The sequence below is a fragment of the Rhipicephalus sanguineus genome, chromosome 1 (assembly GCF_013339695.2).
Source record: "Rhipicephalus sanguineus isolate Rsan-2018 chromosome 1, BIME_Rsan_1.4, whole genome shotgun sequence".
Lineage (NCBI taxonomy): Eukaryota > Metazoa > Arthropoda > Arachnida > Ixodida > Ixodidae > Rhipicephalus > Rhipicephalus sanguineus.
Genome location: NC_051176.1, coordinates 251237583 through 251255357, shown reverse-complemented (window position 1 = coordinate 251255357; position 17775 = coordinate 251237583). Strand labels below are relative to the sequence as shown.

Below are 17775 nucleotides of genomic sequence, written 5' to 3'. Positions count from 1 at the left end.
CCTACGATCGTGGTGTGCATTTGTTTTTGCGGTAGGTTCAGAGGAACCGAAAAGTCGCAGTATATACATTGCAGAAGCCCTTTGAAGGGACCTGCGTCTTCAAACACATCCTTCACCGCCGGAAGCTCTTTAAACTGTGTTCACTTATTGCATAACATAATGAAAGTGCTCATGATTTTATGCCAGTAAGTGCTTAGACAATAACACGCACGGTTCAATTGCGAAATCAAATTACGGCAGTTGAACAACTAAAGTATCTGTGTACCTTAGTTATTACCTGACCCCTATCGTAGCAATATAGGCATTCAACCAGACCAGACTAAGCTCTCCAGCATGCATGTGTCATTAAAGTTTGCATCTTTCTCTCCCCCTCTCTTTCTCTCTCTCCCAAACGGCGCATAATTTTTTTTTTTTTTTTTTGGTCAGATAGGGAACACTTCTTCCTTGGAAGGTAATCTCGTGGACAGGATCCCAGAATGACATTACGATTCAGTGATGCCCGGTGTAGTTAGAAACAGAGAAATAACTTTGCGCTTGTCGTAGGGTGAAATGACGGGGTCCTTATTCCAAGGGCACAAGTGGGCTTGCATAATCACGCAAACATTTCTGTACGCGTTACCATGCCAAGTATACGCTGTTTCTTACCTCTGGCGTCGCGATCGCGGGAACTACATTGTATAGTTCGGTACCCTGTTATATTCTGCTTCTATCGTATGACACCATGGGTTGCTGACAACTGCGCTGTATGCAACGAGTCCAGAAACAGAAACGCTTTGAAAAAAAAAAAAAATCTTCCTAAAAGAAAAAAAAAAGTACATGAGCAATCGCTGCGTTTGAACTGCGATAGTAATTGTGGCGCCGAATTTATAAGGACAAGAACGAGGCAATATTTTCTTGCAAACAGTGATCATGCATGTAGACATACGCCTGTCTTCACGGCATGGATTATCATGTGCAGGAAACATATTCCATCATTTAAAACGTGTGGGCTTACTCGTCAAGGCCAGCTAGAGGTGTTCTCTTCCTGTTTGAAGCTCCATGTAGAGCAGCCAAGAGGTCGTCGCGAGCACATCCGAAGTTATACCCGGCACTCATCTGTCTGCGTTAGCCGTTTCCTGCTTTGATCTGGCTCGTAATCCAATCTTGTTACCTCCATTGCTTTAAAGGGATGCACCATGGCCATAAAGCAGGCTGTCAGAAGGAATAAACGATCTTACTTGTTTGTGTACCAGTTATGTAGCTCTTACGCCTTATTGATCCGATTATGCTAAGTTGCGACGCGTCCGAAACGCGATTAGCCGCTTTTCTGTTGGAAAGAGACACGGCAGGTAAACACTTTGAGTCTGGCAGCCTTCTCAGCTGGAAAAAGAAACGCCTTTCCTTGAAATTCGAAACGTCGGCTTTCATAGGCATACTATACTGGCTGTACTATTGAACACTTGGCGTTTATTCTGCAGGAGGAGTCCGATACATAGATGAGCATAACGTTGTGCATTGGTGCGAAATTATGTCGGCATTTCAAGAGCGGGAGCGAGCAGTGATCATTCATATTCATTTATTCACCTATACCGACTTCATGATGACAACATGCTAACCCAGGCACGTAGGCAACGGGGGACCCGAGCCCCCCCCCCCCCCCCCCCCCCCCCTCGAAATTCGTCCAGCCTTCTATATTTCCGGGCAACTTTTTTTTTTCTCCTTGCCATGGAAAGACTTTCTTTCGAACAATTAGGCCTTTTCCAAAAATGCGCGTCGCTTATCATAAAGCATAATTCTAGTCTTATAGCTGGTTTCCCGAAAGAGACAGCCATGGACTACAAATCAGAATGCGTAATGAACTGATCAACAGAAATTCAGCATTCAAGTTCGCAACTGCGCTACTGAACATTATGAGAGTCCTAAATTTTAGAAGGCGCATCCATTTGGCATGAATCTTCAGAAATGTCGACATCTCTTTCGAGATCTTTTTGTGAAGTGTGCAACACGGAATACAGTGGCGTTCCAATTAATGTTGTACATCAATGTGCAAGAAAAGCATATTATTCTAAAGTGGAACAACAAAGCTGTTCTACGTACAATTTTATGATGACACATTTTTCAAGACCAGTACCACCGTCTCAATTCATTCCAAGTCAATAATCCTCGCGAACTCACCCGGTATACAATTCATTAATTGCAATATCTATGGTATAGTAACTAGCTTAATTGTAAGAGTCATGTTGCAGGTGCGGTGGTGAAATATATGTACTGCACCAGGGAAGCCGATTTATGTTCTGTTGACATTGCAAGAAACAAACAAAAAGATGGAGCTGAGCAAGCCACGCAACGCCTTGGAAAGATAAGCGACGGTAAGTTAGAGCGACATAATGAATACCAACAAATGGGACTCGCAGCCGAGAAGAGCAGAAGGTTGGGCACGGTGGTGAAAAAAAAACAAAACCGCAGCCATACAATAAAAGCACATCGCGCAAGACCGGGCATATTAGAGGTAATAGGACGAGGTCTTTGCCTTGTAGTGGCAATAAAAATATGCTGCTGATGATGGTGAGGAACTAGGTTAATTAAAACGCAATTAATGCATGTTTGGTAATAATTTGATTATCCATCTCGGTTCCTTGTGCAAGTATATGAAAGCAATCTTTAAGTGACTCGGGGACTATAGATTATTCTAGCTGCTATGCGTGATACTTAAAATTTTCAATGGCTTCAATGCAACCGGTTGCCGCAAGGGTATTATTGCAATTCTGATGCGCATTTTTCAGAAACAGCTGTAGTATGGTCGTACTATGGTGAACGATTCTGTTGCATTGGAAATGCATTTATCTTAACGTATTTCTACACACTCCCTTATCTTTTCCGTTACCCCCCCCCCTTTTTTTCTTTCTCTCTTTTCATCTTTTTTTTCTTGCTCCTTAAAAAAAAAAACACGAGCATGCAAACAAAACCTACACATGGACGGCACTATCTGCACTTTTAAGATCTGCCACCCACGCAGACACCTCGAGGCGCGTTAAAAGCGCCCTCGCTCCGCCAAGTCTTCTTTCCTTTTTTCTTTTTTTTCTTTTTTTTAAACACGATTAGCGACGTCTCCCGGCAGTAGACTGCTCCGCGTACGCTCTCCTCCGGAAGGGTTCTTTGTAAGGCTTCGACATCGGGAATCTACGCTCGTCCACTTCGGCGGGAAAGCACGTTTGTTGTTAAAATGGGGCCCTCTATCCAGACACCACGCGCTCGTCAAACAAAATTGGCCCTGTCGTTGACTTTTGCCACTGATGTCGCCGACATTTTGTTATCGGTTTTTTACTTCTCTTCGCTCTCTCTCTCCCTTTGAGGAAAGTGCGGCGTAAGAGGACACTGCTACCCCGTGCCTTTTGTTATGTCTTCAGAAAGGCATAACGTCGAGCTAATAAAGAGCCATTTTTGAAAAAAATGTGCATCATCAGTTGAATTATATAAATATACGAAAACGCAACAGCCACAGTGCTAATAATAACAAAAGCACCCAGTAGATTAAAAATCTTTCATTAAACACTGCTCACAAAGAATGCTCGTAGATCCTTGAGCGCTTGTCTCTGTACACGACTGTAAAAACGAAAACAGTGCGTTTGACTGTAATAGCTTGAAGAAATATTCTTGATAACTGATCAAGGAGAGTTTTGACCCGACAGCTGCCAAAAGCTAGACGAGTTTCCGGACGCAGCTGGAGGAAGCTGAGCGTATCGCATTTCACGCCACCGCTGGTTAATAATAAAAAATTATTTCCCAGTGAAATGGTGATCTTGAGTGTGTATCAAGGCCGAATTGCATATAATGCGCACGCGCCGGGCTTTCCGCCAGTGTCGGGATTTTCGTATGATCACAACGGTGCGCATACAAAGCGCTATGACGGTCGTAAAATTAAGCGGTGCATATTCAGCGCGAAGGTGAAACTCGAAGCAGGGGGTGACTTAAAAGATATTGAACTGCGCACTGCCTGCCTTTTCACTCGTTTTATGAGAGAAACTGTATGATGTGACCAAGCAATGATGTGAACATACTCAAGGAGAAAACTTTATGATCTCGGGAATCATCTCGAAATGAAGTTTCGACGACGACAGTGACGATCACGATTGCCGAGCTTATTTCGACATGATTGACTCGCGTTTGGGACGGATATCGAGAGATCCTGCGTGACGTGGCGATTACAGGCACCTGTGAAAGAGCTGAAAATCTTGAACGAAGGTTAAAAAAAAAAAGAAAGAGCAAATGCCTTAAAAATAGCCTTTCACTGCGACGCCCCTCATAACCAAAACAGTTCCCTTCCCAGACTATAAACCTAGCAATTCAATTTTATTTAGTCGCTTCGTGAAAGAAACTCGACCAGACGGTTGAAGAGTCCGATCGAGAGGGTTGCCGCTCTCGCTTTAATCAATAGGTGTAATGACGCATTTTGGCCGCGTTGACAATGTCATCATCACGCAGCGAGGAGGAGGAATAAACTTTATTCGAAAGAGAGAACCTACGGCAGAGTCGTTGAAGGTGGGCGGTGTCCCTGTGGGCCTGAGCTGACAGCTTGGCCCTGTTCACCAGACGTCGCTGGTCTTCAAGGCTTGAGCTTGTCAACTAGCTAGGTATCCCACCGCTTGACGCTTGGTCCAGTGATAGGCGGTATTTATGGGTGGCGCCCACACTTAGAGTGTATTCGTAGCGGGGAAAAAAGAAAAGAAAAAGACGCGCTGAACGCCGGCGATATGGAGGACCTAAGATTCGTCGCTGTGCAACGCGATCAGAATTAAGTACGTGACCTCGACAACCTCCGGAGGAGCGTTCTGCGACTAACGACACGTGTTCTTTTGCCGGTCTCGAGCTGCCTCCATCCTATATTTCTTTTTCAATGAGAGCCGTTGCTTTCAAAGCAAGCAGTGCTGTATTTCGACCGTGGATAGCAGTTAGAAGTAATTGATTGTTCGCAGACAGGGGAAAATTTGCGAGTGATGATTACGTATATACGAATCTGTTCCGTCCGGTATAGGTGAATGAGTGCTGTAAGACTGAAGGGGAAAAAAAAAGAACGAAAAAAAGAAAACTTTCGGAGGGTGATTACGTACAAATCTTTGAGGGGCACTGCGCAGTCTATAGTTAATTACATAATACGTTCTTAGTAACGCAACTTCGTTTGGTTTCCCCGAGTGAAACGAGGCTTAGAACAATTAAGTGAAGCAATTGGCCTCTTGCATGACATGTAACCCTTGCATGTTATGCAACTGATGTGGTGGCGGATTATATGATTTGATTCGATGGAGGCGAAAATGTTTGAGGCCCGCGTACTTAGATTTAGGTGCACGTTAAAGAACCCCAGGTGGTCGAAATTTCCGGAGCCCTCCACTGCGGCGTCTTTCATAATCATATCGTGGTTTTGGGACGTTAAACCCCAGATATTATTATTATTATTATTATTATTATTATTATTATTATTATTATTATTATTATTATTATTATTATTATTATTATTATTATTATCCTCAGCATGTATAACCATCGCTTTGCTAAAAATGACCCTGGATCTCGTTCAAATACTGCTGAATTATTATCACTGCCATCACTTCACTGCCGACGAAATCGTTCTGATCTCTTATTTCTTTACAAGCTAGTCCACGGTATCATATCCTGCCCTGTACTTCTCAATTGTGTTATCTTCGAATTCCGCGTAAGTTAACCATAGAGAACAGACCGTTTCATGTACCCGCCTGCTTCTTCCAACACTCTACCGTTCACAGAATTCTTGATCTTGACGTTTTTCATAGTTCACTATCATTGTTTTTATCCGAGCTTTGAACTGTCTTGACATATTGTGGCACAATGTACGAAGTCTTCCCTTCTCAGTCTTTCCGCATAGTTGTATATATGCAATCTAATTTTTTACTCCCTGTCAATATTTCTCGTGTTGTCTTATTTTACTCCTCCCCTTTTGTGTTCATTTCTCTTTGTCTACGTGTTTTTGCTCTTTTTATTTCTGAAAACTGTCTGCATTGTATTGTTTATTTTTATTGGGTTTTTTTTTGCGTGCGCCTGCACAAAGACCTTACGGTTGTTCCTGGGCACGTTAAATAAATGATTGATTGATTGATTATTATTATTATTATTATTATTATTATTATTATTATTATTATTATTATTATTATTATTATTATTATTATTATTATTATTATTATTATTATTATTTGATTTGACAAATGCGCGTGCGCGTACATGAACATGCGAGTCTGGCTGCTGTTGAGTATACGTTGTAATGCTGCAGGCAAAACACCGTGTGTCGTTTTGATGCAACATTTTCCCGGTCGGTATACTATGGAACAAGTAGAGGCAGCTGGACAAGCTTTGAGCGTGGCATTTTGCGCATGTTGTTTGCATTTTGAAACTTACTCGGAAATGAGAGACCAGTGGCCCATTTGGCCGCGTGTGCGATCCCCCAACCACAAGGCCATAAATCTTGCTCGCTCCGGGGCACGCACCCGGCACCCCGCCTGCATGCGGCGGGGCACTGAAACTTCGGAGAACTGGTCGGTGTTTGGCATGCGCTACAGGAATGTACTAGTTCAGCCTCACTGGGGTTCGTACACTCTCGGCTTCCGACACTATTGTATAGTTCACTGTAACCACTGCGAAGCACTTCTGGTCTTTTCTCCTTTTTTTTTCTTTTTGTTTTTCTCAACGACGGTCCGGCCTTTCCCGGTAATTCGCTGCATACGCCACCCCAGCTTCAAGCGTGTTTGCCTTTCTTTTTTTTTTTTTGCACACCACGTTCTTGTCCACGCTGTTGAGGGTGTGTTTTCAGCCATAAACACTGGGTGTGCTCGGGTGAGGGCCCCGATTCTCGGAAATGTCCTCCTTGCTGGGTCCAAACCGCTGTCTTATGTTTATTCCTTTCAAATTCGCAAGCGTTTCTGTGCCAATTAAAGAGAAAACTGCCCGCCCGTCAGTTTGTCACATAAGACAATCGCCGCTATAAAGAAATAAAAGTAAATAAGTTTTCACTCGGGTGCTTGGGTCTGAAGGCAAGTGTCTTAACCACTGCGCTACGTATCCATGCTTGCAAAATATGAAAATATGTGACCTACATGAGTGCGTTGTACCCGCGGTTCAAAACAAATGTAATGCAAGGTAACACTGTCTATGAAGACTTTGTTCAGTTTCGTGAAAGTGGAATAAAAGCCCTCTGCACTGATCGCTGTACAGCTAAGTAAAATGAAAATTTGCGGAATTTTGATGCCAAACACGCGTTTCGGGGGCCGCGGAATGCGCGTGCCATGAGTAGGCCATGCCTTGACTATTTGGGAAAAACACCTATTTTCTTTATTTATTTTCGGTAAAATACCGCCACCCCCCTCCTCCCGGCTACGGGCCTGGCCATGAGACAGCGTTCGAGACGCTGACGTGTGCTGGAGAGATGATGATGAAAGACGCTATGCCGATGCCGCCCGAAAGCAGCGTTCCAGGGACAGCCGCTACATACCATAAAACGCAGCGCTTTACGCATCACTTAAACAACTCCCAAAGGAGATACTGCGTAGGTTTTTTTTTTTTTTTCACTCGTACGTAGCTTGATGCTGGGACGGTATTTTGTCACCTTAAGTCGCCCTCTCCCCCATCCCCGTGCGGGACCACCCAGCTGTCATACACAAGGTTACAAAAGAGAGAGAAAGAGGAAGGGTTTTCTTCGCGGATTGAGCAATCTTGTACGTTTCGATCATTCATCAGAACAAGCCTCGGTTATCACTCGCGCCCTCCTCTAATTATATCTGTTCTTTGTAATTTAACTAAGTTTAAGTACTACGCTGCTCACTATCTTTCGCCCTTCTTTTTTTCGCTTCTAGTGGAAATTTCACGAAAGTAAAGCAAGCCGCTGCAGCCTCTTGCGTGCTAGAGCACTGCTGCTCTCGTATACACGTAGCAAGTAGCAAGCGAACTAAACGCGCTCCATACATCCTGGCATGGTCATCGATTTGGCGAGGCGTTTATCTTGGCGTGGGCGCGAGATTTTCGCTAACGGCTTTGGTCATGCCAAGCCTGAGTGCACGAGGGTCTGCGACAGCGATAATGGACCTGTGAAAGCCTGCGATCAAGAACGGCGCCGCCGACTATATCGATGCTCGAGCAAAAAACAAAGGCACCAGCGTAGCGGTACCTCAAAGAAAGAAGACGTGTCGGGTATATTTATTACGGAGACTTGTCATTAAAACTTGCCAGTCGATTTCGTTCGCAGCGTGCTTGCGAGCGCTGCTGCTGTGACGTTACAGCGACTAGCCGATATACATTTTTTGGAAAGCGACAGGCAAATGATAGTGCGCCGCAAGGCGATATGCAGAATTAGGGAAGCAAGCTTACTCAGGCTTCTCATAGAGTTAAACCTCAATATAACGTACTTCAATATAACGAAATTCTCGATATAACTTATTTTACTTTTCACAAATTCATATCGTTAGAACACCGTGTATTTTGAACCTCAATATATATCGAAGCGTGCTTTCCAAGATTCAATGCTCCCCAGAGAAAGACCGAGGCAATAAATCGTTGGTCGTATGCTTGAGTTGCACGCGAGTTTTGCGAATGCTTATTTATATTACAACGTTGGGCCTGCATTTATTTCGGGCTCAAGCGTCCCGTTCGGCCGCTGTCAAGAGGACTTCTTGTTCGGCGCAACATCAAGCCGTGGCTGCCGAATGACAGGTTCAAGAAAATTTATTATTTTTTCGCGTCATTGAAATTAGTTGTTTTTTTGTGCTGAAAAGCCTTGGGCTACTGTACTTTCCTTCCAAATGTCGAATTGCAATTTAACGAAATTTCGATATAACTAACTAAATTGCCAATTTTACCGACTACGTTATAACTGGAGTAAGTTCGGGGATCTTACATGTGATAGCACGCCGTGTTGGCGGACTCCGGATTAACTTTGGCCCAAAATCTAAGCACACAGGTGTTCTTTGCATTTCGCCCGCATCGAAATGCGGCCGCCGCGGCCAGGAATCGAACCCACGTCCTCGAGCACAGAAGCTATCCCGGCGGGTTTTCTCAAGCTTCCAACTTGCCTGAACTGTAGTATGGCCATGTTCCGCTGCTGTACGCTAGGCACTTTTATTTCGCGCTGAAACCTTAGTGCTACGTATATGTCATATAGACGTCACGAATTTCAAAATATGTTATCCTACATGGGCCCTTTCGGCTCACTTTTTGAAACTTTATAATTTTTTTGAAATTTTTAACAGCGAAAGCTGTTTAAGCCGGCCGTCATCTGTCCAACGCGAACAAAAAACCTCGGGCGGGTATGCGCCACAGGAATTCGGAAAGCCCCACTACCGAGTACAGCAGGTGCGAGCGTTAAACGAAGTCGAACACGTGAAGGAGAGTGAGAGAGAAGGAAAGAGAAGGAGAAAATATATAGTAAGAAAGAGAGCGATAGAAAGTAAAAGAGAGAAATGGAGAGAAATAAAGAAAATAAAGACATAAAAAGATATAAATACATAGAGAGAAAGAGATAGAAAGAAACAGAGAGAGAGAGAGAGAGAGAGAGAGAGAGAGAGAGAGAAAGAAAGAAAGAAAGAAAGAAAGAAAGAAAGAAAGAAAGAGAGAAAGGGAAGAAAGAGAAAGAAATAGATAGAGAGAGAAATAAATAAATAAAAAGAAACAGATACAAACAGGAGGTACAAGAAACAGAGAGAAAGAGAAAGAAAAAAAATAAAGATAAACAAGGAAGGCCGCCAAGCTCCGTTCTTCCTTGAGGCTTGACACCACGATATATATACTGCGAATCTGCCATAATTTTTTTTTTATAACACAGCATTCACTGGGGGTTCAAACTAGAGGCGTGCACGGGCTCCGGGTAGCCCGAAAGCCCGAGCCCGACCCGGCCCGCGGGCCGGGCTCGGGCGGGCCGACGTATTTTCACCTCGGGCCCGGGCCGGGCTCGGGCTACATGGAGTTTTATCGGGCCGGGCTCGGGCCCGGCGCGAAGCCCGACTCAAGCCCGAAATATAAATGAGCGGGAATTGTTTTCCAGCACGCATACAGCGTCTTTTCCGCGACCGCCCTTTACCGCTTTTCCCTTCCATTCGCTACTTTAAACAAATGGGGAGCAGGTAAAGCACTGCCTCTGTTGCACTCCGACAAACATAGAAGTAACACCACCTGAGCTAGTGACGGCGCCACGCGACTGTTCGCATTAGATTTAAGGCCAAATCCAATATGAGTTAAAATGCACGCGACAGCGACGAGCGACCCGACGTGGATCGCCTTCGTGCAAGCTGACGTTTGCATGTGCATACCCCATACACGTGACCGCGTTGGCGAGCGAACTTCATTGTTGCTGGCATGAGGCAGTCTACTTGCTTGCTGTTTTTGCACGACAATTTGTAACCTGTGTAATAGAGACTGTTCGTCGTGTGTCGTTTGATCATATTTGATATGCTCAATAAAATGCCAAATTACCGGAAAACGATGTTTTGTTTTCGCAGCGACCCTTTAAAAGGCCGGGCCGGGCCCGGGATTGTGTTTTCGTACGTCGGGCCGGGCCGGGCGGGCTCGCAGCCCTTTACCGTCGGGCTCGGGCGGGCCTTCGACAAAGTCAGCGGGCCCGGGCCGGGCTCGGGCTCGAAAATACGGCCCGTGCACAGCTTTAGTTCAAACCACCCTTCCCGAAATGAAAACGCACGTAGTACAAACGCATGCACGAACATACATAGGGTATGGTTGAACCTTTGAAAAAAAAAAAGAAATTGTGGCTACGCCCCTGACAGCATTATTCTTCCAAGTAGAAGCGTCTCGTCGAGCTGCATGGTGCGGAAGCACAGTGGTGTCTTATCCGTCTTTCGTGCAACAATCAGCATCAACGTAAGTCTGCATGTTGCGAATGTGTGAAAAAGTTATCAAAGTTGTCGCTGTATCGGGCAAGATAAGCAATCAGATTCGCAACTATACAGCGGAATGCACCGGCGAAGGTTGCCTGTGAGCCCATCGCAGCACGTGCTCCTAATGTAGGCGTCGGTGTAGGCCCAACGCGGGAAATTTCTGCATTTCTCGCTTGCTCCTCAGCATTGTCGCGTTTAAATTTCTTCGTTTTCTCCATAAACGTATGCGTGCGTCAGCTTGTTTGTTTCTTTAAATAAAGAAAAAAACGAGCGAATTATTTGAGCTTTGAGTTCTAACATCTACCATTACCGCATCCCTTGACTTGTGCAGTAGCACTGTAACGTTCAAGAGTTGCCCTCCGCAGGCAACTCTTGAAAAACTTTAAAAAACGCACAAAAAAAAAACTAGAAAAAAGAAGCCCGGAACCTGAATTTCCCGCGAAAGTGGGCCACGCAGCGGTGGCTTTACTTATAGGACGATGCCTTAGTGCATCGAGCATTTTGACGGGACATTTTCCATTAAAGCATTACGCGGTATCAGAATGCATACGCATTTATCGCAGGCTGTTTCCTCCCCACGTTCTCCTCTTAAAAAAAAAAGCATGGGTTTCTTGTTATTCTTGGCCGCATTTAACCGCCACACATTATCGAATAATGTGTGCAGTGTGACGGCTGTGATGAACATGTGCACTGAATATTTTGCCCATCGAAACAAGCACTTTGCGATAGAAGGAAAGTCGCTGTCGCCGGTTTTATTTAACTCGTTTCGGACGCAGCAAGCAGAGAATCATCAGCATATAATAATTATTATTGTAATAACCCTCATTAGCAAGTTATTTATACTTCCAACGTCATTAATTATGCTCGAATGGTGAAATTTCCGAATCGATTCAGACACGAATGTTCGAGAAACACAAACCTCTGCTCCGAACAAAGAAAAACATGGAATATCTTCTTCTTTCAAAAAAAAAGGGGGGGGGGAAGAAAAGAAAAGAAGTGAGAAATGAAGTCTGTACGCAGCCAATATGGCAAATATTAAGTTTGTTTCTGTTAATTTGTAGGGTGTTCGAATTGTAGAATTTTCGAAACAAATACGAGTTTTCGAAAACATTTCTGTTAGCTGAGGCACCACTGCAATTAAAACAGTGAAACAAGGGAATGCATGCTGTAGATTGTTTCAAAAGGGATACAAACGTGGGGGAGGATTGACGAACTAATAAAATGAAACGATTTCGTAAGTGGTCTATCTAAAAGCGAGCCAGACGGGGAATTACTGAGCATAAATTATTTGCCCCCTCGCGTTTACCTCCGGAAGTGCAATAACCACCGCTATCCTGTGGCAAAATAATTTGGAGCGTTCCTTACACTAATTAACCTGAAAACGTTAATTAACTGCCCTATCTTTCTAGATAGTCGAAATGTCTGTGCAGACTTTAATATCTGAATGAAGTGAATAGTATTCGTAAACTTCGAATAGAATAGCAGGGATTATTCGATTCGTACGCGAAATTTGAATATTCGCGCATTTTTAACCCTGGCAAATGCGCAGCTCGAGAACGCGAAGCGCAAGAGGGTAGAGTAGGGGCTGCGCTATGCCACTGAGCCCTGGGGCCTGACCGCGGTTCTCGATTTTGGCAGAATATTTATGTTCTGTGTGGAAATAATGATTTCAAAAATGTTTTGAGGCTAGTATTTTCAGGCCGCCTGTAATATGACCGGACGCGACTTTTCGTAAAAGCGTTTGCCCTTTTTTTCGCTGCAGCCGCTGCACGCCGCTACAGTGTGGTGGCGCCATCTAGGCGAAACGCTCAGAATTTACCCGCAACTGCAAGCCCAGTGCTCTCTGATGAGGTACGCGAAGCGCCGGCATTAGATTGTATCGCTGCGAAAGCTTGCCCGAGCACGCTTTCGCTATTCGGTTATTTTTGTGCGGTGTCTGGTCTCACCCAGGCTGTGCTCCCACCACGCATGAACTGAAAATTGCTCCTGCAAGCGTAAGGGAGCGCACGCTATGTGGCAAGTCTCGTTTCGATCGCCGCATCGGATCCCATTCATTGATACAACGTGAACGGCGGCAGAATGAAAGTACACCGCAGGAACAACGAGTACGAGGTGAGCGGCTGAGATCTTTTGATAAAGAAGTAGCGTACATTCCGTAATCGCGTTGGATGCCTCTGCCGTTACAGTCCACTGCCGTGCGGCCCATACTTAGCGAAGCTCAGGCGTGAAGCTTGCCAAGCTCGCTCAAAGTGGTCCGATACCAATTGATACATTGTGTAGTAAGTAAGCTTTACTGTGGCGTTACGAGAAATTCTTTTCCACCGGCAAGAATACAAAAAAACGGGGGAGGGGGGGCACAACAAGGCGCTTGTACTCGGGAAGTTCGCCGCCTGATTTCGTGAAGTTTTAAGCGAAAGTATATTTGGGCCGTTCTCTGAATGGCGAGAGCGTGTTAGGACGGAGAAAAGAGACGGTGGAAAAAGTTAATCATCAAGGATTATCTGCCTCCCTACAGCTCACTAAGTTTCCTGTAACCTGGCCTGAACTTAACCGTATTCATAAGGAAAAAGTCGACCAACTCACAAGTAACGTATGAATGCAAACTTGAAATAGGGCCGCCCTAAAAGTATATTCAACGACGAGGCATATGTCTCCTGCTTTTTTTTAAATTTCCTTTACTTAAACATTAAAAAAAAAATAAGCGGAAAGAAAAATGTCGGTGGCCGTTCTGCCGGCAGCAGGGATGATTTCCGGCAGCCACTTGCTAGAGGTAAGCCACGTGACAAACTGCCGGGGGAACCGAGGATGGATGCATTATTTGAAGAGGCTGACATTGCTTCGTGCTCCAAGACGCAGTGTTTAGTTTGCTGTTTAGATAAGTTCCGATAATATAAGTGGTAGTCATTGCAGGGCTTGGGTATGTTTGGATTGCACAAATTAGGTATACAGAAGGGTTGCATGCGAGCACATAGCAAAATGATGAAGCTAGTGTCAGTATATATTTCACATAGGCGTACAGCCAGGGGGGGGGGTACCCCCTCTACTTTTTATGCGCAGCACACACACACACACACACACGCACACACATGTACATATATATATATATATATATATATATATATATATATATATATACACGCACGCGCGCACACACACACACACACACCATACACGCAAAGTTCGCGGGATCGAATCCCGGCCGTGGCGGCCGTATTCGATGGAGGCGAAATGCTTGATGCCCGTGTACTTAGATTTAGGTGCACGTTAAAGAACACCAAATGGTCGAAATTCCCGGAGCGCTTCACTACTACTTCAACAATTTATATAGCGCTATTTAGTGCGGTTTTATCTAGGAAGTTTAGGCCTATGTCTCAATGAACATTTTTGGGGTTTGATTTGACCTCCCAAAACCACGATATGATTATGAGGGACGCCGTATTGGAGGGCACCGATAATTTTGACCATGTGGTGTTCTTTAAAGGGACACTAAAGAGCAAAACGATTTTTCACGCATTAGTGAAGTAGTCTTCCACGATACCAAAAACACCACGCTTTCTGCGTGGAGACGCTTAATAAGCGAGAAAACGCGCGAAAAGAAAATACAGGTGGCGACGCCACCTTGGATTTCCCGCACCATTTGCCGTGACGTCACATATTTTTGACGGCGCCTGCTTGGGCCTATATACGTAGTTCCTAATGGGTTAAATCGAAGTACATTGTCCTCTGAGGGGGCCAGAGACTTGACATAACGAGTTTGTGGAAATTTCATCGAGCCAGTGGCGCCAAAATACGTTAAATGCTCTTTGAAGTCTTTTACGTCACGAATTACAAAGTTCGGCGGGAAATTTAAAAATGAAACTTTGAACTTGGGTTTTCTCGTCTAATAATAAACCTATGGTGGTGAAATAAACTACACAAGAGTTCTCCGAGCACACTTTATCGATCTAAACCAATTCATTGTTTCTCTTTAGTGTCCCTTTAACGTGCACCTACATCTAAGTACACGGGCCTCAAGCATTTCGCCTCCATCGAAATGCGGCCACCGTGGCGGGGATTCGATCAAAGTTTATTTCGGACTTTTGTAGACTGTACCTAACTGAAAGTTTCACAAGGTAATACGTTATGTCTAAGAGTCGCCTGCAGGATGTATGTATCTCGCATCTGTTGGGAACTGTGGATAACAAAATTCCCAACCTTAGTTCTTTTGCTGCCTACATATGTGCACAGGCTTGTTTTCTTATATGAGGCCGATTTAATCTTCGCTCATTAGGCGTATACACTCCAGGTGTTTTCAGTTCTCACAGGGTAACAGAAAAAGAAGGAAAAGCAGGTTCCTTTGCCCACACGATGTTCGCGAGCTTAAGTTGCTCTAACTTTATCAATTTAATTACAGTTTAAATGCACATTCATCTCATTCACTTTTTCCTTTTTTATGTAACCGATAAGAGTTCACGAAGAGAACGCAGACGTATACGTCAGCGCACTTGTCTGCTTACCGTGCTTTTGACGCACGCTTGTTCGTGCCGTGGGCCCTCAATGAATCAGCCCCGGAGAGCGCCTGGTTTTTTAACCGCAGTGTGACAAGGAAATAATTTATGTTCGCTGGCTTTAGACCAGAACGGCTGCTCTTTTTTTTTTTTGTTTTATAACTCTGGAACAGTGACGCGCCAATGGCAATGCTGTCGTAAGGCTCAAAGGCTGAAACGAGCGCATCTCCAGCCGCTACGTCCCACGCGCGTGGGGATATTGTCGCGTAGCCGACGGAATGGTATTGAGCTACGCGGTAGTATGTGACGGACATTTATTGATGCTAGAATGCTATACCCCGTTGATGACAGTGAGCGGCTGGGGATAGCGGACCAATTCTCCGCTTGTTTCTCCACGCACGACAAATATAAATGAAGGCGCAAGAAAGGAAGGAAGGAAGTGGGGGTTAGATGTGATTCACTTTTGCCTGTGAGGGGCCATCTTGCCCCCACCACGTCCCATACCAAGAACGCTGCTTTCGCCTCCTTCTTACTCGCTAGCGCTTTCTGTCTTTTCCTGCAACTTTCTCTTCCCTATATATGCTAAGCTATGCCTTCTCTAAGGGTTGTACTACAAGTTGTGTCTTTTCCTTACCGTTGACGTACCGCAAGGCACGCTGAAAACTAATCGTAACCCGAACGTTTTGTGTTCTCTGTCCTAATCTTACATGCGGCCGCTGCTGTTGGGTAGCGAGCCGGCTATATGACTTTCTTCCGGGCGAAGTTTTGGCTGCCAGGCGCGCAGCTGTTGAAATAATCTATTCCAAGCATTGCGCGACAGAGCTAGTCAAGCGTGTTGCAGGCTTCGAAAATTCCCAGTGCAGACGTGCTTCGGCTTTCCTTTTTTTTCGCGTTCTGTCTTTCCGCATCTCATCATACTGTTCGTACCAGGCTTGCCTTATGAATCATGGATTTTGTCAAGTCTAGTCGCAACGCCGCCCTTGCAGTTGCCCTTGGAAGTCGCACAGCCTCGCTCAATGCAGGCGAAGCGACGAGTCTTGAACGCGCAGACAGTTCTCGCACGGTGCTGGCCATGTGCCAGGCATGCGCAATCAAAGCACCGAAACCCGAGTGCGGACATGTGACGCGCGAGATTGAGCGGAATTTCCAAAATGACACTGCGCGTGGTCGCCACGTGATCACCGGTCAACTGTATTAGAAAATTTTCCGTCCACAAAGTGATAAAGCCTGCGACGTGGGGTTTAGACGCAGCAGGGAATGCATATATAAGATACGAGCACTCTACATTTTGTGGAAGGTTCGAAGGCCTTGCTTCACTGACGCCATACCAGAGGGTGGTGGTGGTTGGTAGGGGGGGGGGGACGCTCTTGTCTACAGATAGGGTGAGGCCGTCCTAACTTTTTCTTTCCTCCTTGCCGGCTATTGGACTTTCATCCACGTGCTTAGCAGCGCAACTCTTCAGTTGCTACAGGCAACAACGACGGTCATGCGTTCATATTCAGGCAACAGTGAAATGTGGCGACGTGAAATGAGAAGTGGCCTCGATAAAAGATCAGGTTGCCATATATCAGAAACGGCCGATCGCCGACAAGCCCACGATCGAGAGAGCTCCAATCATTGGAAAACGGCGCATACAAAAATACGCGTGTCACCTGCGCACCTTCGAGGGCCTCATTTCTTTGCGCTCGCGGGCGCCGGCTTTTTCGTGCCGCCACCGATTTCCTTGAGTTATAAAATCTTCGCTTGAAAATGAGGAACAGCACACGTCTAGTAAGCGCTCGCTTTGGCCGAAAGCATTGTCCGTGCGAGCTCAACTGCTGCAGAATTAAGTGTGCCCGAAAGCCCCAGACGATTCATGCACTCTGTCCTTTTTGCTGCGTTGCCTTCGCCCAACCGCGTCAGTCACTCGCTTCCGTATTTCGCTGTCGATGAAGACTAGCAGGTGGCAGGACGTACTTTCGCAGGTGGCGGAAACAAGCGCCAATCAGCCACAAGCGAGTGAGCGAAATGGCCAAAAAAAAAAAGAAAAAAGGGGGAGGTTCGAGAGCGGACGTCGTGCGCCACCGCGGGTATGTTCATAGAAGGCCCCATGCATAGTTGACGGACGGCCGCGCGACTGTTATCTTTTCGGTGACGTTGCGCGTCTGGAAATACTTATTTCAGACTCGCGTGGTCCGATCCCCCCCCCTCCTTTTTTATCTTTTTATTTCGTCGTTTTTCAGGTCAGCTGGCAAAGATTACATAATGAGGGAGGGGGATACTATCCAGAGGTCCTTTAGGGATGTATTAGAAGAAATTTCAAACACTGAGAGTAAATCGAGAGCTTCGAAGTCTCTATTTATACTAGTCCCCTTCGGCTACCGACATCTGACTTTTGCTCTGTATACGATTGTGCTGCTGCCCTTGTC

General features: G+C 45.4%; 1 protein-coding gene across 1 annotated transcript in view; it reads left to right on the top strand.

Annotated features, from left to right (window-relative positions):
• The first annotated feature begins 12756 nt into the window (after positions 1 to 12756).
• LOC119377667 (oxidative stress-induced growth inhibitor 2-like) overlaps positions 12757 to 17775 on the top strand; it is a 106586-nt gene continuing 101567 nt past the window's right edge. The window contains 1 exon segment of the mRNA XM_049411326.1: positions 12757 to 12992. Within this exon segment, the coding sequence (XP_049267283.1) occupies positions 12960 to 12992 (33 nt within the window). The 5' untranslated portion in view covers positions 12757 to 12959.